This window comes from Acomys minous, assembly GCF_964271855.1.
Source record: "Acomys minous genome assembly, chromosome: 3".
NCBI classification, from domain to species: Eukaryota; Metazoa; Chordata; class Mammalia; order Rodentia; family Muridae; genus Acomys; species Acomys minous.
In genome coordinates this window covers 137,385,954-137,410,695 of record NC_140485.1, presented here as the reverse complement: position 1 = coordinate 137,410,695, position 24,742 = coordinate 137,385,954, and the positions used below count along the sequence as shown (strand labels likewise).

Sequence of the window (24,742 nt, the reverse complement as noted above, 5' to 3'; positions counted from 1 at the left end):
CTCCCCCACTACACACACACACACACACACACACACACACACACACACACACACACACACACACACACACACACCCCGGGCAGCCTGGTGAAGAGCAGCCTAGCCTTCCCAGAAGGCTTCTCAGTCCCTCCACCAGGGACCCACAAGCTTCTGTCACCTACAGGAATACAGAGGCATTCACAAGGCTGACTGATCCCAGCACACACCTATACTTTCCCTCAGAACAGAACATGGCGGGTAGGGACACTGGAGAGATGGCTCAGCAGGTATGATCACGTGCTGTTCTAGCGAAGGACCTGAGTCCGGTTCCTAGAACCCACATCGGGTGGCTCTCACTGGCCTGTAACTCTGGTTCCAGGAGACCTGATGCCCTCTTGGCCTTGGTGGGAAAAATTACACATACTCCAAACCCACAGTATCCCCACCTTGTCACACACACACACACACACACACACACACACACAATTTAAAATGAAAATAAATCTTTAAAACAAAACCACAGGGAACAGTTCCTGCTCAGCACTCCATGCAGCATACTGGCTAGGAAAACAAAGAGGCCCCCACACCTGCGCTTTGCAAACCTCTGGGGTCTGCCTGTAGGTATAGCACTGTGCCCTGCAGAGCGGCCTTGTTCTCCAGCACGTGAGCTGTGTTTACACTCCCCTCTGCCTGTAGGTACAGCGCTGTGCCCTGCAGAGCGGCCTTGTTCTCCAGCATGTGAACTGTGTTTGCACTCCCCTTAGTTTCACTGATAAAAAAAAGCAGTGCTGGTAGGGAGTGGCCAACCCCACTACAGAGTCCTAAGGAGGTGGCTGGCCCCCAAGGGAAGAGCTAGGGGCTCGCTGGCTGGCTGCACGTGTGGCTCAGGTGCTCGACTTGGAAGCTGTCAACCTGGACAGAAGTGTGGCCTGGAAACCCAGGGAAAGGGTATTGACTTGTGCTCATGGTGCACACCCCTCCCTTCCACGTGTGCCTAAAACTCCTGATGGCAGGCAGGAAGTCAACGTGGGGCTGGGCAATCTCAGCACAAAGGTGAGGCCTGGGAGCCACTGCTGCTCTGACGTGGCACTGCTGATTATGCAGGGCCCGTGCAGCCACCAGGCAAGGGAAGCCTCCAGGTCTCCCTGGGACTCTGGCCCCAGTGGCGACCCATAAGCCACCCTGTTGGCATGATATCGACGCTGATAAAAACAAGGGTGTGCTGCCAGCTCAGATTTGGGCCCCGAGGGCCTTGTCTATCAGCTAGAACTGGCCTCTGGGACGGACTCAGACTTCTTTGTAAACTGCAGCTCTCACTCCAAGGGTGTGTGAGAGTTTATTCTAAGATAAACATGAGCGAGCATGGCCCGGGCACAAGGATCATATTCCATCACGGAAGTGGTTATGTCAACTAGTGTTAACCAGTACACTTACCAAATACACTAGTGGGGACACTAGGCAGGCAGGTTACAGCAAAACACGCAATCCCCCTGCTGCAGGCTTCAGACGCTTGGATGGTCTTTGGGACTGGTGAAACCTAAAGGTCTGTCTTAGTTAAGGTCACTATTGCTTCAGTGAAACCCCAGGACCGAAAAAACTTGGGGAGGAAAGGGTTTATTTGGCTTACACTTCCACATCACTGTGCAACATCAAAGGAAGCGAGGACGGGAACTCAAGCAGGACAGGAACCTGAGGAGCTGAGGAGGAGGCCACGGGTGGGTGGGTGCTGCTTACTGGCTTGCTCCCAGTTCAGCCTGCTTTCCTCTAGAACCTGAGACCACTGGGCCATGGCCCCACCCACACTGGGCTGGGCCTTCCCCCAATCACTAAATAAGAGAACACCCTCCAGCTGGATCTTACAGAGGCATCGGCTCAATTGAGTGTCCCTTCTCACTGATGACTGCGCTGTGTCAAGCTGACATAAAACCAGCCTGTACAGTCTGTCACCACACCGGAAAGGTTCCACCTGATAGCTAAAAGGAAGTTTGAATGGGCACAGAGGTAGGTGGCAAACAACCGGATGGAGCCAGAGCTGTGGAAGCGATTCTGGCTCTCACTCTGCAGACTCCAACCCCCACAGCCACCTTACAGAAGCTTCAACACAGACACGGTGGCGTTGCCAAGGACTTCCAGCCCACACTTTGGGTACACAGAAAGGGACTGAGACCTGGAGGTGACAGGCGCCCGGGTTGTCACAGCTATGCTCTCTAGCAGCACCTGTGGCTTCCTTGGAGCAAGGAGGCTCTGGGAAACGGGGGCCAGTCAACACCCATCTGGAAAAGAGGCTCTCTGTGAAAAGCGGATCCTGGTAGGTGGGCAAGTGTCCCTCTCTGTGACCCAGGGTCAATTTCTTTACAGTGTGTTTTAATGTAGTTTTGTTATAAAACTGTAAGAAAGAGACGGTTTCTAGGCAACTGCATAAGACATTTCCATGTAGAAGCTAAAATTTACACAAAGCTAAATGGACTGAGTGGTGGAAACGGTGCAAACAGAATTAGTTAGCAGCATCTCACCCATGCTAATGATGCCAACTGAGACAATGCTAGGTCACCTGAGACTCCGGGGTCACCTGAGACGCTGGGATCATGGGAGACTGGAGAGGGCCATACAAGAACTTGCTGTCTTTGCCACTCTCCTATGAGCTGAACATGGCTTTTAGAAATCTCAGAGCCATTTGTGAACCACAATTGCACAATGTTAGAGGAGCCTGATCCTGTTAGGTCAGCGCAACATGGATGTTAGGTCAGTGCAACATGGATGTTAGATCAGACAACATGGATGTTAGGTCAGCGCAACATGGATGTTAGGTCAGTGCAACATGGATGTTAGGTCAGTGTAACATGGATGTTAGGTCAGACAACATGGATGTTAGGTCAGACAACATGGATGTTAGGTCAGAGCAACATGGATGTTAGGTCAGCGCAACATGGATGTTAGGTCAGCGCAACATGGATGTTAGGTCAGCGCAACATGGATGTTAGGTCAGTGTAACATGGATGTTAGGTCAGACAACATGGATGTTAGGTCAGCGCAACATGGATGTTAGGTCAGAGAACATGGATGTTAGGTCAGACAACATGGATGTTAGGTCAGACAACATGGATGTTAGGTCAGAGCAACATGGATGTTAGGTCAGAGCAACATGGATGTTAGGTCAGACAACATGGATGTTAGGTCAGAGCAACATGGATGTTAGGTCAGAGCAACATGGATGTTAGGTCAGAGCAACATGGAAGGCCCCTCAGGCAAAGACTAAAAGAGGCTTGGAGGCAGAGGGGGACTAAGGAAGGTTAGATTTTAAATATGGAATTAAAACTGCATCATTTGGCCAGACACTGTGGTGCACACCGTTAATCCCAGCGTTATGAAGGCAGAAGCAGGTGGATCTCTGTAGGTTCAAGGTCAGCCTGATCTACATAGCAAGTATGAGGTCAGCCAGGGCTATATAAAGAGCTTCCATCACAGCAAACAAACAAACAAACAAAGAAACATATTATTGATATTCTAAACCCACAGCTCCTTAGCAGATGAGACAGAGGCGACCTTAAGAAAGAGCCTGATGACACAGGTCAGATGTAAATAACATGTGATCCACCTGGAACAAGAGCTGCGCGGCTCCTTGAGAAGCTCAGTTGGCAGGGTGCGGCCCCTGTACACACGAGGAGCAGTGTTCAATCCCCAGCACTCGCACAAAACAGTCAGAGGCAGCAACACATACCTGCATCCCAGCGCTGGGCGGGGAGAAACTTGCTGGCATGCACATACAAGCGCACACACACCCGCACATACATACTGTGCACGCATCCCCACACCCCGCATTTTCCCTCCTTAAAACTTCCCCTTAGGCGCTGGGCACAGGGCTCGGTGCCTAAAGTGCTTGTCACACAAGTTTGAGGACCTGAGTAGCTGAGTTCACACCCCCAGCAGCCATGTAAAGGCTGGACACAGGAGTGCTAGAGTCACAGCCAGCCAGAGCTTGGCAACCAGCAAGCTCTAGGTCCTGTGAAAACGCGTCTCAATTAACCGGACAAACAAGCAAACACAATAAAGTGGACAGCGACAGAGTTCTCTCCTTCCACTGTGTCGGCCCTGGGAGCTGAACACCTAAGCTCTCTCCGCTCCCAGACCTCTGCGGTTAGGAGAGCTGCTTTAAACCTCTCTCCCCACCATGGGGTCGACTTCCCCCTCCTCCTTAGAGCCAAGCCTGCTGCTACCAGGAATGTGTTCTGTCACCCTCCACTGGAGGTGGCACTCTGTGCACCGCCATTTCCTAGCCGCTGGTTAGCAAAGGCGGGGACTGTAGCTTGGTGGTAAAACTTGCTTGCCCAGCATGCCTGAAACGCTGGGTTCAAGTCCCTAGCACCGTGATGGAGTCAGATCACAAAGCTACCGCACACCGGTACCCAGACCCAAAACCCGTCACTCTTGCCAGACTCCAGCCGAGCCCATTCACATGCTGCCCTGATGGGAACCTTCTCTTCAGACCATCTGAACCCTACCCCACACTCGGGGTCCCACCGTCGCATGCCACATCGCTTCAGCACTCCATCCCCCATAGCTGCCCACATTGTCACCACTACAAAGGAGGACTTAGGGCCTGAAGACAAAATATGACCTGGCCTGAACAGACAACCTGGCTTGGCACACAGTAGGCACTCAACACTCAGCTTCCCAGGCTGGTGGCACTGTTTGGGCAGGACAGGAGGTGTGGCCTTGTTGGACACTGGGAGTGGGGGTGGGGTGCTCTGAGGTTTCAAAGCCACGTGCCAGTCTGAGCTGTCTCTTTGCTTCCTACCTGTGGTTTAAGTCATGAGCTCTCTGCTTGCCCCTCCAGTGCTGCCACAAATCCTTCCTTCTACAAACTGCCTTGCTTGTGGTGTTTTATTAGCAACAGAAAAAAGCAGCTAAGACATTTACTTGTTGCCATTACTTATTACAAAACCATGTATTTCCCTTAAGCCATAGGTGAGCAGCTGGCTGGGTAGGTGTGTGGGGAATCCTTGTTTCTCTGTACTCGGGCCATGTCAAACGCATCTGCTGGCCAGCTAACTGGGCAGAGGGCTTCTGTGGCCCCTGCCAGCTCTCTGTTGTCCTTTATGGCACACAGTTTTCCTCTCCAGGTCTGTCAACCCTTCCCCACTTGGGAATCTCACAATCACGCCCTACAATCACGATCAACCCACGGCCCGCAAGCCCACGGAAGATCTCCCAAACGCAACGAAGCAGTCCCTCCAGACTCCGTGGACTCTGTCTACATCAACCTCAACCTCATGGACCACAGACACATCCCCCGGAGAAGTATAACATGCCTTCATTGGAAGGCCTCTTCCCATCCCACCTGCAGCCAAAATCCAGACTGTGCGAGCCCTGCCACTCTTCAAACGGACACCCATGGCCACCTCCCAAGGGACTGCTTCCCATGAGGTGAAGCCTGTGGAGATACCAGGGTGCTAGAGGGCTCTCTGTGTGACACAGGGTCTCTCCAGGTACACCTGCTCTTTGCTTCTCCTTGTCTCTGTTCCCTCCTTAGCTTGTCTCAGGCCTGAGATATGAGGTAAGGGGGAATTTGCTCCTCCTTCTCCATTCAGAGCCCTATCTAACTGTCCCCTGGCCTGATCCACTCGGGGATCCAATAGACACGTCGGTGGGATTCGTTTGAACTCAATCTCCTGGTCCAGCCATCATCTGTCCCAGCTGCAGCCTTCTTCACCTGAGGGCCTGGTCATTCCACCTTCCAGCTGATCAAGCCCGGATCCTAGATGCCACGAGCGGTCAGTCTGGCGTGGAGACTGGAAGACAGAAGCCATCTAGAGCCCTCAGATCTGGTCCTGTTAGGGTGAGCCCGGCCATGCCCCACGGACCTCCAAAGAACCGAGCTCGCACGGCCACTGTAGGTCAAGTCACTTTTTACAAGACAGCCTGTTAACACTGAAAGCTTCCTATGATGACACCTGTCCTCCCCGAGGCCCCAGGAAAGCAAAGTTAGACTAAGTCACATGGCAGCTCCCTAACTCATGGCATCCGAACATGCTTTTGGCACTTGACTGTTATCGGGCCTCCCTGGCCTGTCCATCCCACTGCCACTGACTGACCAGCTAGAGCCAGCGCCCAGGTAGACCTCCCCTGCCTTGAGTGAGACACCCCAACCACTGTGAGAGAGAGAGCAGCCTACCTCTCAGGGTCTCGGGGTTTCACTGAAAATGAACACTCTCCACTCTCCCCAGGCCAGAGCTGCCTGCCGCTCGCAGTGTGTCTCCCACACATGGTTAATGCTGAGCCACCTCAGAGCCCCAAAGCTCTACTTCCTGCGTCCCAGTCTTACTTCCTCCACCCCCCCCCCCCCCCGGGCTCTGCTGCAGCCTCTGCTACGATAAACAGTCAACCACTGCCACTTCGAGATTTCATCTCTTTTCCTAGGTCATCTTTCAGTGGCATCTGTGGCTGGTTTCGTCTTCTATGTCGAAGGCAGGCAAAGCAGCTCCATGCCACTTTGGGCCAAGGCCATCTGACCAACATCCACCATAGTTCTCGAGGGCCACGCATGCAGCATCCTGGCTTGGCCAGCTGGAAAGACCAGTCCCCATGAGCCTGGTTGAGTGCTTCCGCGTCCCTGGCACCACCGTTATGCCTACTAAGCATTTCTCTCTCCCACACAGGCCCCTCACAGTCCATAAAACAGTACTGCAAAGAGGGTGGGAGACAATAAAAGGCAGGGCTTAGCTGAGTGGAGAATGTGACGGAGCACCTCAGGGTGATGGCTTTAACCAGAAGGAAAAAAAAGCCCATGCCAACAATCGCCACCTTTACAGGACCCCGATGACAGCCCAAACCATTGCAGGAAGCATGTTCACTCCCAAGACCTCGCTCATCTATCTCCTCAAGCCACTGGTGGAGAAGACTGAAGTTACAAGGCTGGGGAATGGCTCAGGCAGTAAGGCGCCTGTCACACAAGCACCAGAACCCGAGTTTGGGTTCTTGGCAACAACATGCAAACCTATGTGCAGCATGGCATACACCTGTGATCCCAGCACCAAGGAGGCAAAGGCGGGGGAGTTTCCAGAGCTCACTGGCCAGATGTTCTAGTCAAATCTGTGAGATGCAGATTCAGTGACAGACAACCTCAAATAGTAAGGTGGTGGATGACTAAGGAAGACACCCAGTGTTGACCTGTACCCTCCACACAAATGCATGCGCAGGCGGACATCACCCACGGAGAACAAAAAGACCCAAGGGTATCCAGTACAACCGGTTTACTACTTGGTCAAATGGTTCCCCACTTGGGCGGAAAAGGGATTTTAAACCTATCACCCCACTTCACATTTGAGCACAGAGTCTACCTTTTCACAACTGGCATAAAAACAGTCTCTCGTTTTGTTCAAGGTACTGGCTTGGTGCCCCCAAGCCTGCCCCCCCTTCTATCATGCAAGTGTCATTTTCTCCTCCACAGGACTGGGATAAGTGCTTACAAGGCTACTGTTACAGAGCAATGTAGTGAGGACACAGCAAAACTCCAGTCCCGTTAGTTAGCAGTTGTGCCGTCTCTGAGGGGGCATTTCTTTTTCTTTACTATAATGTATTTATTGTTTTCTCTCGCTTACGTAGCATTGCCTGGCCTGGAGTTTGCTATGTAGATCCACCCACCTCTGCATGTTCTACCATATACCCTGCAACTTAGTTCCTTTTTTCAAGCAGGATTTTAATTTGTTGCCCTCGCTAGACTCAAGCACCTGGGGGATTCAGGCGATCCTCTTGCCCCTCCTCCTCCCCAGTCACGGCCAGAACTGCAGGCCTGCTGTACCATGCCCAGCTTTTCTCCTTAGTTTTGAAAATAAAACAAAATTTTATACCTTGGCACAGTACCTCTGAGGAGCCACTGTGTATAAAAAGTCTCCCCTACTGAGAGGGAAAAACTGGCATTTACTGTGTATCTGCTTGACACCAGGCTGGCTACCTGGGGAGCTAGCCTGGGGTACAGTTATTACCAGGCTGTTTAGTGTAAGGGGGGGAGGGGGGTGTGTTTCAGGTCAGCAGGAGGGAGAAGATATGAGCCACAGGGCACACTTGGCTGGGAAAGGCTAGCTCTGGGTGGAGGCCACAGCATCCCCCCACTTGACCATCTTTACCTTTTAAATAACTGACACTTGACAGGAAACTTCTGGGTGGGGGCAAGACGGTCATGGGCACCCAAAGCTTGAAAGCTCATCTAGCTAAGCTGAGCAGACTACAAACCATTGGGCAGACTTCAAAACGCCTTTAATCCCAGCACTCAGGAGGCAGAGGCATGGGGATCGCTGTGAGTTCGAGGCCAGCCTGGTCTACACAGGGAGTCCAGGACAGCCAGGACTACACAGAGAAACCCTGTCTTGTAAAAACAAAGCCAAACCAAACACAAAACCAAAAGAGGCATTATGTGGCCATTCAAGACCTAACAACCGTACACATTTTAACAAACGGAGTTTAGAGTGAGGAGGTCTATGTTCAAGTGTGTTCTTCCTGGGCCCAGTGGCTCACATCCAGGTGTACCGCTGCTTAGGTCATCAAACACCCTCCCAAGCCAAACAGGAGGAGGAAACAGGTAAGACACAGGCGCCACGTTTGGTCCAAGCAGACAATGCTCTGGACCAGTGTGCCAGGTTGTACAGTCCCAGAACCCAGGTAGGAGAGGCTCTCCACCATGGGTGGCAGGGTAACCTGGGGTAAATCACTCTGGTTCCTAAGTTGTAACATCCTGAATACAGGGGCCCAGCTCCCAGAGCTGCCAAGGGATGCACGTCATTACCCAACACCCTTGACTGAGTGTGCGTCAGCTGCCGGCTGCTGTCAAGACCGTGGGCTCTGGAGTCTGACCGTGGGAGCTGCCATCTCAGTCAGACTTGAGAGTTAGGCGGACACTCCCTCCCTCCGAAACGCCTGTTTCCTTTTCCTTATTTGTAGCTTGGAGTGGTGAGAGTAAAGCCCTTACAGGAGGGTAGTGGACGATGGGTGTGTGTGTGTGTGTGTGTGCGTGCAGGGATGTTTCAGTAGTGAAGAACAGTCGCAACTCTTCCAGAGGACACCAGTTTGGCTCCTAGCACCCACGTCACAAAGCTAACAACCACCTGTAACTCTAGCTCCTGGCCTTTTCTGGCACCAGCACAGACGTGGTACACACACACACACACACACACACACACACACAAAACCAAAGATGAGATACAACAGTGTCTACCACACAGTTAACATTCAAGATGTTTCCTTTAAATTTTAAACATTATTTTGACTCAGAAAGAAATCACCCTGAGAGATACACGCCACCCTTACCTAACTGTTGCTCAACAGAGCCCAAGACCTGCCTCCCAGACACAGCAAATGTCCAGGGCTGCCACACAGTAGGCGATGAATCCATACAAAGCTGAAGTCTGCAATCCCTCGCAGTGACCTTTCCTGTATTGGCTCTTCCTCTGCCTTGGTTCCTTATCCTGGAACCCAGACTCCTGGGTTTCATACCTGGTCAAGGCCCAGCTCCCTCACATCCTCTGACTCTGTGCTCCCGGTGGAAAGTACTAAGGACAGGGACTAAAGACTGCCGGGCAGATCCAGGCCTGTGAGAACACCCTCGCTGCAGAGCCCTAACTCCTGAAGGAAGGCACCACTCCCACGAGGTGAGATGGACCACCCGTGAGCGGTGTCCCTGCAGCTGTGCAGAGAGGCCTCGCCCTAACTTACCTCCAGCTGGCTTCCAATCCACCTGAGTTGGGTTTTCCATCATGGGCTAAAGAGACCAAACTCAAACTTCTAAAGAAGTAGCAACGGCATCTTTCCATCGTGGACTCTTGCATTGAGAAAACGCTTCTAAGTTACCCTGTTGTCTACAGAACCCCGAATGGGCTTTGCAATGGCATCCGGTCGCCGGAGGCCACCTTCCCAACTCCACGCTGCCCCAACTCCGGGCACTCCCTCACCGCTACCTCCGTGCACACCCAGGCGACAGCTGCGTCAACAGCAGCTTTAAGGATGGCGTCCCTGGGGTTCGGGTTTTCCTCGTTAAAAAACCTCAGCATTTCAGAGAGCGACTCGGGGGCCCCAAGTCAGCAGATTGTAAAACTCGTATAAAACTTGGCACCCGAGAGATTTAACGAGGCTGTGCCAGCTCTGGCGTGCCCACGTCACCAAATGCCACCGAGAAGCGCCTCTGGAGCAGCTGGAGTCTATCTCCAGCTGGCGGGTGCGAAAACCGGGGCGCACTCTCCGAGTCTGGACGCGGAGCAGCCACAGACCAGCTCTTTCCGCAGATCACATCTGAGACCCTCTCGCGCCCGGAGCCCCGTGGGGCGCACGAACGGGGAACCCCAACTTCGGGCCCTGGGACGCCATGCCCAAGTCACGGCCCACTGCTTACGGTTCCATCTCGGATCCCCGGGCCCTCGGCCACCGCCGGCGCGTCCCGAGCCCGCCCGGCGTCCCGCAGCCGCCGCCGCAGCCGGAGCCGGAGCCACCCGGGAGGCCGAGCAGCCAGCCGCGGAAAACGCATCAGAGCGCGACGCGCGGTCACGTGCGCGGAAGCGGCGGGCGAGCAGGGCGGAGCAGCCTCCCGCACTCGCGCTGGACCCCTGTCACGTGAGTAATCGTCCTGGATAAGCCAAATACGAGGCCACGGACCCCAGAAGAGCACGGACGGACCCCAAAGGCTTCGCGTCCAAGTTCCCAACACTCATCAGGGGTGCTTCCTCTTTTCTTCATCTCCGAAGGTGAGGGAAGTACGCAAGGAAATGTTAGCATCTCTCTAAAGTTTACTACAGTGTTAAGGCGTTAGCATGTGCCATGTCGTTGGCATATGTCTCTAGCAACCATTACAGCTAATGCCAGCGGGTTTCTGATACTTGCAACCCAGAAACTGAGGGAGCATGCCCAGTGCAGTTTGTCACCCTCTAGCCTTCAGGGCTCAGACTGTCTCCTGTATATGCGCCCTTCGCCTTTGCTGCCTTATGCAAAAGTGTAGGCATCAATCCCAACCTACCAGAGTGAAACTGACGTTATTCCCGACAGTCCACCACCATCCCCGATGCTGCCACTTTTTATGTGCCCCCTCTTTGCGGGATTTGATAGCCTAGCACGGAAGACACTGTGCAAATGAATATTATTAACCAAATGATTGGGGGGTGGGGATGGGGGCTTGCTGACTAGCAGTCACCAGTCTGCTTTCTAAAACAGAACTGAGGGAGCCTTCTTAAGGGATCAGAGACAAGAAAGTTAGGAGCAGTGAGTGACTCTCACCTTCTAACTAGGGTGAACAGTGGCTTAGCTTGGCCTGAGACTTTTCATAGTATGAGACCACCCTCAGAGCCAGGCAAAGCAAGGCTGCAGGGCACACTCCACACACACCCCACCCTTGGTTTTTTGTTTGTTTTGTTTTGTTTTATTGTTGGTTGTTTCTGTGAGGTACCAAGTAAACCTGCCTTAACATAAAAATATCTTTAGCTTGGTTCCCCCAAGGACAGAACTAGGGACAGTAATCTCCATGTTAATTTCACCAAGAACAGAAAGTCTGGAGAAACAGCAGAGGCAGGGAAGCAGTAGCTGCTGGAAGGGTCTGAGGTAGCCAGAAGGGGCACCACACATAGCTAATTGTTTGGGGCTACAGGATGGTGCCAGAGAAGCTGCCAGAAGCCCAAGTCCAGAAGCAGTCTCTTGGCTCTGTCCTATCACTTGTTGTGCATCTTACTCACCCACTGGTGGCTTCTCACAGAAGGCAAACAACCTGCCCCCCCCCCCCCCCCCGTCAGTGCCAGCAGGTACTGGGCAGGCCAGGAGTGACAAATGAGCGAGTGCGCGCGCGTCTCCCCCATCCCCAACTCAGCACTAAGGGCCAGCGTCGGTCGTGGCGGAGGCTGGAAATAGGTGAGTTTTCACCAGGACAAGGGAAGCAGAGTGGGGTGGACACCAAAGTGGAGAAGTGGAAACAGGGACAGCATGAGTCTGGGCCAGGTCAGATGTGAGGAACTGGCCAGCAGGATTCCTCTATAAGAGCTGGAGAGGTCTTCAGGAAATGCTAATGAGACATCTGGGAATGACTAGTAGTCCCTCAGGGCTCCAGCTGCAGGTGGTGACCTGGTCTCCACAGTAACCTCAGTGAGTGCTTACCTGAGCTGTGAGGGCAGGAAGGGAATCCTGGTACTGATCCAAGAACAAAGGGGTGGAAGAGCAAACCAGTGTGTCCGGGCAGTAGGTCACCAAGTGTGCTGAAGGGAGCTTTAAGCAGATCTGAGGTGCCGCTTAGGAGCATGTGCTTTTGGTAGGCTCCCCTCAGGGCTCCTGGTGCACAGCAAGTGTGTTAACGAATCCTTCCTGGGGCCGGCTGCATCTCTGAGCTCTGGTTCTATGAAGATTCTCTGTATCCTGGTAAGAAATCCTCTTTGGGGCTAAAATTGATACTGGAAACCAACAGTCTTAACCACTGCAGCACTGTCTCTGCAGAGTGACGGCGAGTGCACAGCCCTTGATGGCTAGGATAGTGGCAAAGCTCCCACTGCAGCAGGGAGGGACAGAGCTCTCCTCTGCTGCTCCCTGCAGGAGGAAACAGGAGCGGAGCGGGCTACCCACAGAAGCTTCCAGTATACACAGTGGCAGTGAGACCTAGCCCTAGGCCTGACCTGCCCTTTCCAGAACTTAAGAAAATCTTCTCTTTCCACCAAACATGGGGCTTCACCCAGAACCATCACTGCAGTCACAAATTGAGGAAGGAACTGGGGGAATGACACACAGCTTCACTTAGAGCTTAAAACCCGGCCTTGGAATCCTGCTGAGGTTGGGGGGGGGCGGGGAAGCAAGCACAGTAGGACATTGTTTGATGTGCTGCCCCAGAGCAAACTGCTAAAGGGGCCCTTTGCTCTCCACAGGGGAGCAGCAGGGCCTCAGGGAGAGAGCAGTGCAACTTCCTAATTCTTTCCAAGTTCTCTGTTTGGCTCCTTCACTCCACAGGGAGGAGAACAAGACAAGAGTTTCCCCTTGGCTCCCACTGCTCCAGCTGGGGGGGGGGGGTCTCTGGTGGGAGGAGAGAGGGGGAGGGGAGGGGGAGGGGTGAGAACAAGAGCAAACAGGTGCAGGTGCCTGTGTTTCTGGCAGGTGCTGGGTCCCCAGCTCAGTTCTATGAACTGTTGGCGTGGGGAAGGCTGGGGTGGGCCAGTCCTAGGCACATGACTGTTCTATCCACTACCGGACCCATGGTCATGAAGACGGTCTGCACAGTTCTTGGCTCTGGACTAAACCACACAGCTCGGCTACACTCAGGTGTAGGGGAGGATGAGATGCAGGAAGTGATGGAGCAGGCATGACAGTGACCTAGGCCAAGCAAACCCAGGGGGTTGCTGTGGGGGACCTCTGAGAGTGAGCCTGGACTATGAGCCGTGGTATTGGGAGCGCCTGCACCCAGGGCCTAAGGTGGTGGTGGCTTGGAGGCAGCTAGCTTTCTGATGCCCTTTCCTTGAAGGGCATTCTTATGGCTCAAGTGTATATGTCAGAATGCACTTTTCATGGGTTGCTCATCTGGATCTCATTAAAGTGATTTAAAAAAAAAAAAAAGGTCGTGGAGGCTTTCTTGATCTTACTAAGGGATCTCAGAGTAGGAGAAGAGATACTACAAAGTAGTTACTTTAGAAAGAGCCTTGGTGGGCTGGAGAGATGGCTCAAAGGTTAAGAGCACTTGTCTGCTCTTCCAGAGCCCCTGCCTGTGTTCAATTCCCAGCAACCACATGGTGGCTCACAACCATCTATAATGAGATCTGATGCCCTCTTCTGGTGTTCAGGTGTACATGCAGGCAGAGCACTGTATACATACATAATAATTAGTAAATAAATCTTAAAGAAAGAGAGAGAGAGAGAGAGAGAGAGAGAGAGAACGCCTTGGGGGTTGCAGTGATGACTCATGGGTAGAGAGCTTGCCACACAAACATGTGGACCTGGATTCCAACCTCCAGAACCCATGATGAACAGTCAGGCACAGCATTTGTGTACTTGTAACCTCAGCATGGGGAAAGGCAGAGACGGGTGGATCCAGGGGCCACACTGACCAGCCAGCCTAGCAGAGATCAACAGCCAGGGAGAGATCCTGGAGCCTGGGGGCTGGGAGAGAAGAGGAGAGAGCTGGGAAGATGGCTCAGTGGGTAAGAGGGCCTGCTATGTAAGCCTGACCTTAGAGCCATGTGAAAAGCCAGGCGAGAAAGAACGGAGAGAACACAAAAAGTGGAGAGGTGGGGAGGAGCTAGGAAAAGCCGAGGGAGGGTAAAATAAATGGTTAAAATATATTGCATAAAATTTATTTATTTATTTATTTATTTAGTTAGTTAGTTAGTTAGGGTTTTGAGACAGGCTTTCTCTATGTAGCCCAGGCTGTCCTGGAACTCAATCTGTAGACCAGGCTGGCCTCATACTCAGAGATCCACCTGCCACTGCCTCCTGAATGCTGGGATTAAAGGTATATGCTGCCACCACCCAACTTAATTTTTTTTCTGAGACAGGGTTTCTCTGTGTAGCCTTGACTGTCCTAGACTCACTGTGTAGACCAGACTGGCCTCAAACTCACAGTGATCCGCCTGCCTCTGCCTCCCGAGTGCTGGGATTAAAAAAAAAATTGTTTTAAATAAAAAAAGTTAGTAAAAGAAAACCAGGCATGGCTGTATAGGCCCCTGTAACCCTAGCAATGTGGGGCACAGACATGGAGGGTCACTGGGGCTTCCTGGCCACTGGCCTAGCTCTGGGTTCAGTGAGAGACCCTGGGTCAAGGGAGTAAGATGGAGAGTAAGAGAACAGGACTGCAAAGTGACTTCTGTAAACATGTGTGGGTGCACACACATACAACACACACACACACACACACACACACACACACACACACTTCAAAAATAAAAACACCCAGCATGTAGGACGCAGGGGCAGGCAGATTTCTGAGTTTGAGGATAAACTGATCTACATGGTGAGTTCCTGGCCAGTCAAGGCAAGACTCAATCAATCAATCAACCAATCCATCAATATTAAAAAGAAAACCGAAGGTGGTGTCTCCTGTAATACTAGCACTGGTGAAGCTGAGGCAAAACAATCAGGAATTCAAGGCCAGCACACACTGCAGAGAGACACAGGCCAGGAATAAGTAAATAAAATACTGTGCTCACCCCAAAGCTCTCACAGAAATAATTAAGCTTGACAGAACCATCAAGAAAGAGGCCTGATGAGCATGCGGCTAATGGAGCAGCTACTCACTTGGTATAGGCCCAGGAAGTGAGCTGAAGGCATTCTGGACGTGCCTGCAGCACAGCACTGGGCATCATGGATGCATCATGAGGTAAACGGAGGATACAGTGTGACATGATGGGTGTTGTGGGTCTCCGAAGGCTCAGGTCCCAGGGAACTGTGTTTCACACGTGGTCTAACTATACACCTTCGTCCAGCCTCAGCGGCATGGGGCAGAACTGGGAAGCTGTTCAGTACAAAGAAGTCCCAGCCAGGACTGTGGAAAGTGACAACAAGAACTTAACTTATGCACTGCAGAGAGATGACAGAGCCTGCCTCCAGCAAGGCAGGCATCCTGGAATCTGTGGATTGTTGGGGGGTACTCCACATACTTAATAGAAACCTACTGTATACAGAGGAGCCATCTGTGCACTATTTGTGAAAGGGGTGATCTGGGGATGTAGTTCAGTAGTAGGGTGCTGGCCTAGCATGCCTGGGTCCCGGGTTCTATCCCTAACACTATAAACAAAGAAAAGAAACCAGGGTGCTCAACTTTGTGGCTAAGAAGTGTCTACGAGTGCTTGGAAGTCCATGGCTGAGGTGCACAGCACTGGGGTGAAAGTGAATGGCAGCAGAGTTGGGAGGGGCTGAGTGGGGGGCGGGGTTGCCTACACCAGCTGGTAGTGGCTTCATGCCAGAGCTTCCTGGGTTGATACGAGCCCTGGGAATGCTTGCAGGCAGATCGCTGAGTGTGGCTATGACCAGACCCCGGCCATTGCAACGTCTTCACTTCCTAGTCAGGATCTCCCTCCTCCTTGATTTGGAGAACCTCCTCCGATGTTCAGTGACCTTTGGGTTTCTGCACCATCAAACACCCTGCGAACTCGGTACTCTGGTGTTCTACCCAGTTGTAGACACAGGACTTGGTTACACAGCTTGGGTCATGGGACTTTCCCCTGTATTCTAAATAATGGTTCCTTACAAAATATAGACACTGCAAACACTCCCTATTCCACATGCGGTGGGCCCAGGCGAGGCATGCGGAGCTTTGGCTGTCAGCATCTCCTTCTCCCTCCCTGTGGAGGCCAGGATGGATATCACATTGCTCCTCTTCACTCAGTGAACAATCAATACAGAGACAAAGGCTTTGCCCGGGACTGGAATTTAAATTTCAGTCCCACCTGAGCGTTGTTTTCTAGATACATATAGTTCATTGAGAAACATCTCAACTATCCCCAGAGCTGGGCTAGAGTGCGCACACCTTTCCAGTGCCAAAACAAAAGAGAGGAAATGCAGAAGTCCTGGACTGTCTCGGGCCAGGTCCAGAAGCCTAGATCACACTGACTGGGGTGCTAAGGGCCCTGCCCCACATCTGGTTTCAGGGAACCTCTACCCAGCCTCTCTCTCTGATCTGGAAGCTTCCACACAGGTGATAAGAGTTATTAGTGTCTGGTTCCAATACTGTAACTCTCCCCGATTCACACACCCGCTTTGCGTAAAGTCCCCCATGCAACATGTATAAGTCGTGCACACAGGCGCATCGCCAGGTCCTCTTTCAGTGTCTGATGCTACCATCTGCTTGACTGAAAGTTCCACTTTAATTCACACAGGAACAAGAAGAGACCACACCAGAGAGTCTGTGAAGTCATACAGAGAGCAAAGAGGCAGAAGAACCAGGCCACAGGGAGTCACTGGAGACAAGGGACAAGAGTTCTAAACAAGTCCCATCTCAGGGCCGAACCCTTCAGGACACAGGGTAAAGCCTAGAAGGGCCCACAAGACCTTGTGCTCAGACACTCACCAGGGACCTGGCACAGGCAGGACGTGAACAACAGGCTGGTGGAAAGAGACAGGGAGTGGGCCGCCAAGCCAGCACTCCTGGGTTGACACTTCGGGTTGAAGGGAAGTTTGCTATTGGTGGGAACCCCTCAAGAGACCCTGTAAGAAACGGGGGTGGGAGGTGGGGGTGAAGAGGCTGGGTGTCATCACTTAGCAGCGAAAAGGAGAGTCTCTGGGTCAGAAGACAACAGCCATCTGGTCTCTAAAAGTCACATCAATTTGGGCTGTATTTAAAGTAATTGAAAAATGTAAGAATTTGGGTTTGGAGCGTCGAGGTTTGAGCTAACATCCCAACCTGATATGAAGGAAAGACTATGGGAGGATCCTGTTCAGTTATATGACCCAGCTTGAGAGAAACCCGGGCAGCCACATGTCGGAAGAGACAGTGTGCTTGTTCCTACAGGAGGCAGGGACAGAAGTCCCTACTGAAGGGAGACTGAGACTTAAGAACCAGTAGGAGTCACTGTGAAGCAAGGCTGCAGACTATGAAAAGGGCAAAGTGGGCTGGGGACTAGCTGTGACACCCAGGCGTTTCATGTGGCTTGTCCTGGCATCCACCACTGACTCCCTTAGACACGTGCCTGCTCAGGCCCTTGGGCCCATGGCCCATCCAGGCCCCACACCCTGTTGGACAGCAAGACGCCCTGCCTGCACCCCTGAGCCACGCGTGCACACAACCCCTGCACTTCAAGTCATGCAATAAGTTGATGGAATTTTTTTTTTCATTTTGAAATGATGAAGACAGGCTGATTCTAAAAATCACAGTCCTTGCCAGTGAGATGGCTCAGCCAGTAAAGGCGCTTGCCGTGGGGCCCTGATGATCTGAGATCTATCCCCAGGACGCAGGTGTGGAAGGAGAGAATGCGTCTCACTAAGTCCTTGACTCCTCCGCCCTCCCCACACGTAAATGAATAAGTACTTTAAATATGTATGAAAATCAGTTAAACCAGAGCATCATTACTCAAGAGCTACAATCAGGTATTCCCAATAACCTGAACCCATGAGAGAAGATGGCGCCCTGTTACACAGCTAAGTCAGGCCACATAGGTTATGGTGGAGATGTGTTTCTGTCTTAAATAGAAACAGACTTCTCTGACTTTAAACTTGATGGTCACCTGACAAGTTATATTGATCCGAATGAGGCTGACCAACCTGGAAATGTGTAAAGGAAGAAGAAACAGCCAAGGTCGCTAGTGACAGTGGCCATTGAGGTCTGTATTCAGAAAGGGAGCAAAGCCAGTGACGTCTAGTCTCTGTTCCAGATGCTGCTGGTGTGTGTGTGTGTGTGTGTGTGTGTGTGTGTGTGTGTGTGTGTGTGTGTGATGGGTTCCAGCTCCTGGCTCCCAGGTGGTCCTGATGTACATCTAGTAGGGAGAATCCTTGTCAACAAGTCTCCATGGCTTTGATACCCTGCCATGCAACATCTGTTTTCTCACAGGTCTGGATTGGCTAGTAAATGAACTGGTGCTTAGACATTAATTCACAGTTTGGGTCTGTGAACCCATCACTGACATCCTCGCCTTCGTGTAGTGACTACAGCAGGCCAGCAAGCTGGGGGCCAGCCTGGGCATTTGGAGGAGGTCACGGCAGTGTTGAAGTGTTGCCTCCAGAAGTTTCTGCTCTGGCCAAGAACACCCAAGCCAACTTCAACACTTCTGAGTTTCATAAAAGGAAAATAAGAGAAGAAACAAGGTGCAGGTTGTAGGCAAAATGGAATATCATAAATTGCTCAGGAGCCCAGCTGCCATGCACATGCCATGGACCAGTTGGTGGGCTGGCCACATCCGTTACCTCAAACATCTTCCTTAGAGAACCTTTGTCCTGCAAGGATCCAGACCTCAGGGAAAGTTTGCTGCACCTTCTCCTAGAGTGCTCTAACGTGCCCAAGTCTAATCCCATCTTTGTACCAGTGTGTGCCCAAGAAATGACAAGCGTGACACAGTTGTCTGCTGACATGTGACACATGAGTAGAGAAGCAAATGCCTGCAACAGCTAGGCAACTGTTCACCTTGATGTGTCTTACTCACCACCACCGAGACCAATGTGCAGAGTGTCACCACACCTTCTGTCTCTCCAGTTTGCTCTCTATGGTCACCACATCCTGGCTTCTAACTCTGCGATCTGGTCATTTTGTTTGATATATGCACATATGTATAGGTGTGTGTATGTATGTATGATGTATGTATGTATGTATGTATGTATATGTATGCACGCATATATATGTGTGTGTATGTAGATATAGATTGTAACTGGATTGAGGGTATGGTTCAATTGGCACTTTTGCCTAATGAACCATCTCCCTCGCTCCAAATCTACTTTTATCCAATATACGGAGTATCTAACCAGGTACCCAAGTCAAACAGAATTTAAAGCAGGAGTTGCAGCTCTGTTAAGAAACAACTTGCTGGGCGTGGTGGTGCACACCTGTAATCCCAGCACTCCGGGAAGCAGAGGCAGGTGGCTTGCTGTGAGTTCGAGGCCAGCCTGGTCTACAAAGCAAGTCCAAGACAGCCAAGGCTACACAGAGAGACCCTGTCTCAGAAAAACAAACAAACAAATGAAAGACCAAACCAAACCAACCAAAAACCCCAAACCCACTCTGGGGGCTGAGGGTGTGCCTTGCCAGCACTCACAGTGCTTCCTCAGCTCCGTAGCAAGTTCAAGGACAGCCTGGGCTACGCGAGACTGTCTCAAATAATAACTAAGCGGGATCGCCCAGTGTTCCTGCCTGTTAGCACCGGTACCAGAGTGTACCCTCGTCCTGCTTCTTCAGTCTGACTCCGGGAGGGTCTTCTTGTCATGTGCAGCTGTGAGGCGTTCATCGCCATATAATTACGGAGTAAGCGCAGCGCACTCTCTCTGCTGAGGATTAAGCTTTAGTTGGCCTCCCTCTTGGGAACATTATACGGCCCTGATACCAATACAATAACTACTGTGAGCACTGTTTGGCTGTGTCCCTATAGGAGACACCACACTCGTCTGGAACATTGGGGGAGTATACACACAGCCTTGGAAGACACTGCCAATTTCCTGCAGAAGTGACCCCCCCCCCACTTGCACTCCATCTTTTGTATATGACAATTACAAAGTCCTTGTCAACAGATCTGTCCTCTCCACTGTTGCCATCGGTGGGGAGCTATCTGAAGTAAGGCTATTCCTTCTCTTTTGAAGAGAGTCCTGGAAAGTGAGGCACACCTTCTCATGAATATAGAGGAGAAGCAGCAGTCCAAATACCTAGTGGCCTTCCCATCCCCCCCCCCAATGGCAGTCAACTCTTGAAGTTAAAAAGAACTCAGTTACCTCCTTAACCTGCTGAACTAACACTGTGGCCTGACCTTGCTTTCAGGGTGACTAGCAGTGGTGTTTGTCATCTCTTGGGGGTGGGGGGAATCTCTTCACAGGAAACATCTTTGAGAAGGTGACAACCAGGGGCTTCATTGTTTTTCTGATGTGGCTCCATGTTGGAATTCAGTGGGTCCTCTAAACCCAAGGAGTTCTTGGAGGGTTGAATTGAGCCTAGAACCCAGGATTTCAGCTCCCCAGCTTACAGCCTTTCCACTTTGCCTTTCCTGGCAGGGAACACAATTGTCACCTCACATTCTGTGAAGATGATTGTCAGTCCTCTGATCACATGACTGCAGCCTCCACTCTGGGCAGATTTTTGTAACTGACAGGCACCCAGCCATGCAAGCTGGTGGAGGGGCTAGCCACCTTTGGGAGACAAGTCATTAACAGTTGTGTTCTTTGCCTTGCCCTGTTAGAGAAAACTGTCAACCATGTGAAGTTAGGCTCTGGTCCTCCAGGGGGAAAAAAGGACCAGTGTGCTTTAGTCATTAACCAGGAGTGAGGAAACAGAGCTGGTGAGAGGAGTAGCTGCCAAGAGTGTAGTAGCAAGCCTGCCTTCCAGTGAGGCGGACCCAGCAGCCGTAAAGGCAATGGGAGCACTCCAGCTGGGGTGTGGAGGAACGGCCCACCGACGTACAGACTCAGCGTAGCACCTGAGGACAGTCCAGTGATCTAATAAAACAGGTCCCTGCTACAGACGTCTCTGCCGCTCCAAGCGAAGTGCTTTGCCACGTAAGAGCACCCACCCCACTGTCGGGTCAGCTTGCCCTCATGGCAGGGGGCAGATTTAACCTCCACCCCCTTCTAACTATGGCATATTTGTGTTTGTGCTTGGGATCTAACTGTGCGCACTACCATTCCCTTGGCTGAATATATGGAAAATGGCTCTGACACTTGGACTCCCCAAGCCATCATAAACTGTCGCCCTGAACTGTGACCCAGAATAAACCCTTCTCCCCTCAGCTACTTCTGCCTGGGTGGGGCTTGTTTTTGTTTGTTTGTTTGTTTATTGTTTTTAACCACAACTGGTCTTAGTTTCTTAGGTCAAAGCTCTAATCTACCTGCCCCGACCTAAGATGCCTAGTACATCTTGTCTTGAACAGATCATGTTTTTGTTTTTATGGCTTCAAGGACTCTGTCCTCCTCCTTTCTCTTCTGTAACTCTCCTGCATGGTGCCCTATCACTCTTCTTGAAGTGTCCCTGTTTAGTCTTGCCTGCTTTCCTGGCATCTTGCTCCCTGACGCACCCCTACATGCAGAAGAGACACAGGAGACACTCGGTAGCAGCTGAATGAGTGGGCAGAACGGCCCAACTGCAGATTAGCCACCTGGGTGACTTCTTCTCTTTCCTGCTACCTGCATGGACACCTTGCCCTTATTGGCCGGCTCCTTTACCAAAGCAATGTCCTCAGTGGACACTGAACAGTGTGGTGGGAAACACGCAGGGAAAGAGATGGGAGGTTAGTTATCTTATTTCATCAATGCAATTTGAAATATCCGTGGGCCCTTTTCCCTTTCAGGTCTCCCAGAAAGTTCATTAGAGGGATTATGGGGTCTCCACCACACCACTACATTACAAGCTATTTTTAAATTCCATTATTACATGTGTGTGCATGCCCGTGTGTGCATGATGTGGGAAGTTCAGGCACGTGTATGCCACAGCATGCTTGTAGAGGTCAGAGGATAACTTCCCCGGAGTTGGTTCTCTCCTTCCGCCTTTACATAGGTTTGAGGAGCAAACTCGGGCTATCAGGATTGCCTAGCAAGGGACTTTACCCGCTGAGGCCCCTCACCTGCCCACACTACATTTTTTTTAAATCGGCCTTTTCATTCAGTATTAACTTTTGTGGCAAGGATACAGCCCCGGGAAGCTTCTGGGCCTTTGAGAAGTTTTACTTGTGTCACAGCTTTTGGAGAACAGTGTAACTAACCATCAGCCCAGCGTACAGCTTGCCAGCCTTTACCACCAACCGTGTGGACTGCTTACATAATAGACTGCTGCAGGAACCTGGTTCAAGCGGTCCACTTCACGGATGAGGAAGCTTGAGGTACAACTCAGGTTAACTTTCTCAGCTGACACAGACAGTAACACAATCAGCCTCGGCCTGTGCCTCTGGACCCAGCCAAGTCTTTTCCCTCCGGCACCACACACTAGGAATGCAACGCCTTGGATTGCAGACACATTTCCCCCACAGAAAGCACAGCACAGGGAGGAAGGGAAAGGTGCCCTTCAGCAAGACTCCCAAGCACCCGCAGGCGCCACCGCTTCCACTGCAGGTGAGGGGACAGAGAACGCAAATAAACCCAGACCCACAGTTCCTCTAGGCCTGTATGTGTCCACTACACTGCATCTTCACTAGAAACAGGAGCTTGAGAGCATGTATCCGGGGCCGGAGCAGCCCAGCAGAGAGGCGAAGGCCCGCCCTCACTCCCAGAAGCTGATGGGGGAGCGGGGCGGGGGCGGGGGATCGGCTCCCCAAAGCAGGACTTGGCCAGGGCCCTGTGGCAACAGCTAGGCAGCAGGCTTGGAAGACGGGGGAGCACGAGGGAGGAGCCAAGTGGGAATGAAAGCCCGGTCCTCCGAAGGCTAGCCTTTCCGCTCAGGGTTCTGGGATGGAGCAGGGCCCGGGACCCGGCTGCCTGGGGTCACCCTTGACCCCAAGTCGCCCGCGCCGCGGCCAGCAGCCCTCGTACCTTCCTCGGCTCAGCGGTCCGGGGCGAGGGCGCGGCGGTTGGGGCACAGGGCTGGGGCCCTCTGCGCCTACCTGTAGTAGCGATCATCCTTGAATGGCGCGAGGTCCTCCTTGAGCTCACGGTAAGCCTCTTGCAGTCGGCGGCACAGCTGCTTGAGGCCGCTGCAGAGCGGAGGCTCGAAGGCAGGATACTCGGCGTCCATGCCCGCGCCGTGCTCCGCCCTCGCCCCCCTCTCCACCGCCTGCTCTCGGCCCCCCGGCCTCCGGCGCGCTTGGGCGGGACTGGGCAGGGGGAGGAGCAGAGGCCCGGAGCTGGGGAGGGGGCGCGCACGGAGGCGCCAGCGCCACCGCGCCACCCGAGGCCCTGGTCGCCGCCCCCCGCCTGTCAGGGTGCCCACCGGGAGAGGGAGGCCTAGCACTAGAGCGCCGACTGCCGGGTGCCGCCCTCGCTGGGCCCTGTACCGGGGAGAAACTGGAGGAGAAGCGCGGAAAACCGGCTTGAGGGCGGGCCCAGAGGCCTGTTTTGCAGGGAATGCCCCAGGCTGGCAATAGCCAGCCTCGTTCAGCACCACGGACAGATCCCGGGACCAGCTTCCCCTTCCGGGCTCAAAAAGCTTTTAAAAATAAATCTCATTGTTGCTCTTGCAAAGGGCCTGTGTTGGGTTCCCAGCACCCACATGGTGGCTTACAGCTCCTAGCGATCCAACTCCCTTCTTCTGACAGCCACAGGCACTTATGAGATGCACATTAGTTATAGGGAAGGCACAAAAAGTAAAACAAATCTATGCATCTGTATATACACATATACGCATATATACATATGTGTTTGGTTATATTACTATTTTAAGGACAATGTGTATATAAAGCAATATATTTTATATAGTATATATACTTTATATATAAAGAAATATATAAAAATAATTTGGTTATGTTATTATTTTTATTATTTATAATAAATATTATATATTATTTTTAAGGATAATGGGTTGTTCCAAGAAATATGCCACTTCCTATTATCCTTCCTTCAGAATACTGCCTGGGGAAAAATTCTCTTATCCCACAAACCTAGTAGTGTGCACAATAAACTCTCACAACACCATGGGGTTACACACCTAGAGAGTTGTGCATCTCTCATAAATATATAAGTGCAGAAACACTTATTTAAAATATTATTGTGTTGGGGCTGGAGAGATGGCTCAGAGGTTAAGAGCCCTGTCTGTTCTTCCAAAGGTCCTGAGTTCAATTCCCAGCAACCACACGGTGGCTCAAAACCATCTATAATGGTGCTCTCTTCTGGCATACAGGCTCACATGCGGGCAGAATACTGTACAAATAGTAAATAAATAAATCTTTTTTAAAAAATTATTGTTTTCACTATGATCCAGGGCAGGTTCCCAAGGAAGATCAATCTTGTGAAACCTGTTAAAAATATATACTGTGTGTGTGTGTGTTCACAATTGAGTTTAAATTTTATAAGATGGGTTTATCTTGGTTTTGTTTCTGTTGCTGTACAAAATGTGACAGAGGGAAGAAGGTCCATTTTAGCTCATGGGTCCAGGCTGCCGTGTACCATTTCAGGGGGCAGGGGCCAGAACGTGAGAAAGAAGGCTGCATCACATCCAGCCAAGAAACACGGAGGAGAACGAAACAATGCATGCGTGTTACAACCAGCCCTGTTTCTCTGC

General features: G+C 51.8%; 1 protein-coding gene across 3 annotated transcripts in view; it reads right to left on the bottom strand.

The window, feature by feature from the left end:
• TMEM181 (transmembrane protein 181) overlaps nucleotides 1-23,578 on the bottom strand; it is a 54,031-nt gene extending 30,453 nt beyond the window's left edge. Inside the window, exon 1 of one of the 3 annotated variants that reach the window (XM_084777547.1) lies at nucleotides 23,130-23,578. In XM_084777547.1, coding sequence (XP_084633673.1) covers nucleotides 23,130-23,260 — 131 coding nt within the window. In that variant the 5' untranslated portion in view covers nucleotides 23,261-23,578. Of the gene's footprint in view, nucleotides 1-10,357; nucleotides 10,508-23,129 lie in introns of those variants that run through there. The other 2 variants (XM_084777546.1, XM_084777548.1) reach the window with 2 other exon arrangements.
• Between the last annotated feature and the right edge of the window lie 1,164 nt (nucleotides 23,579-24,742).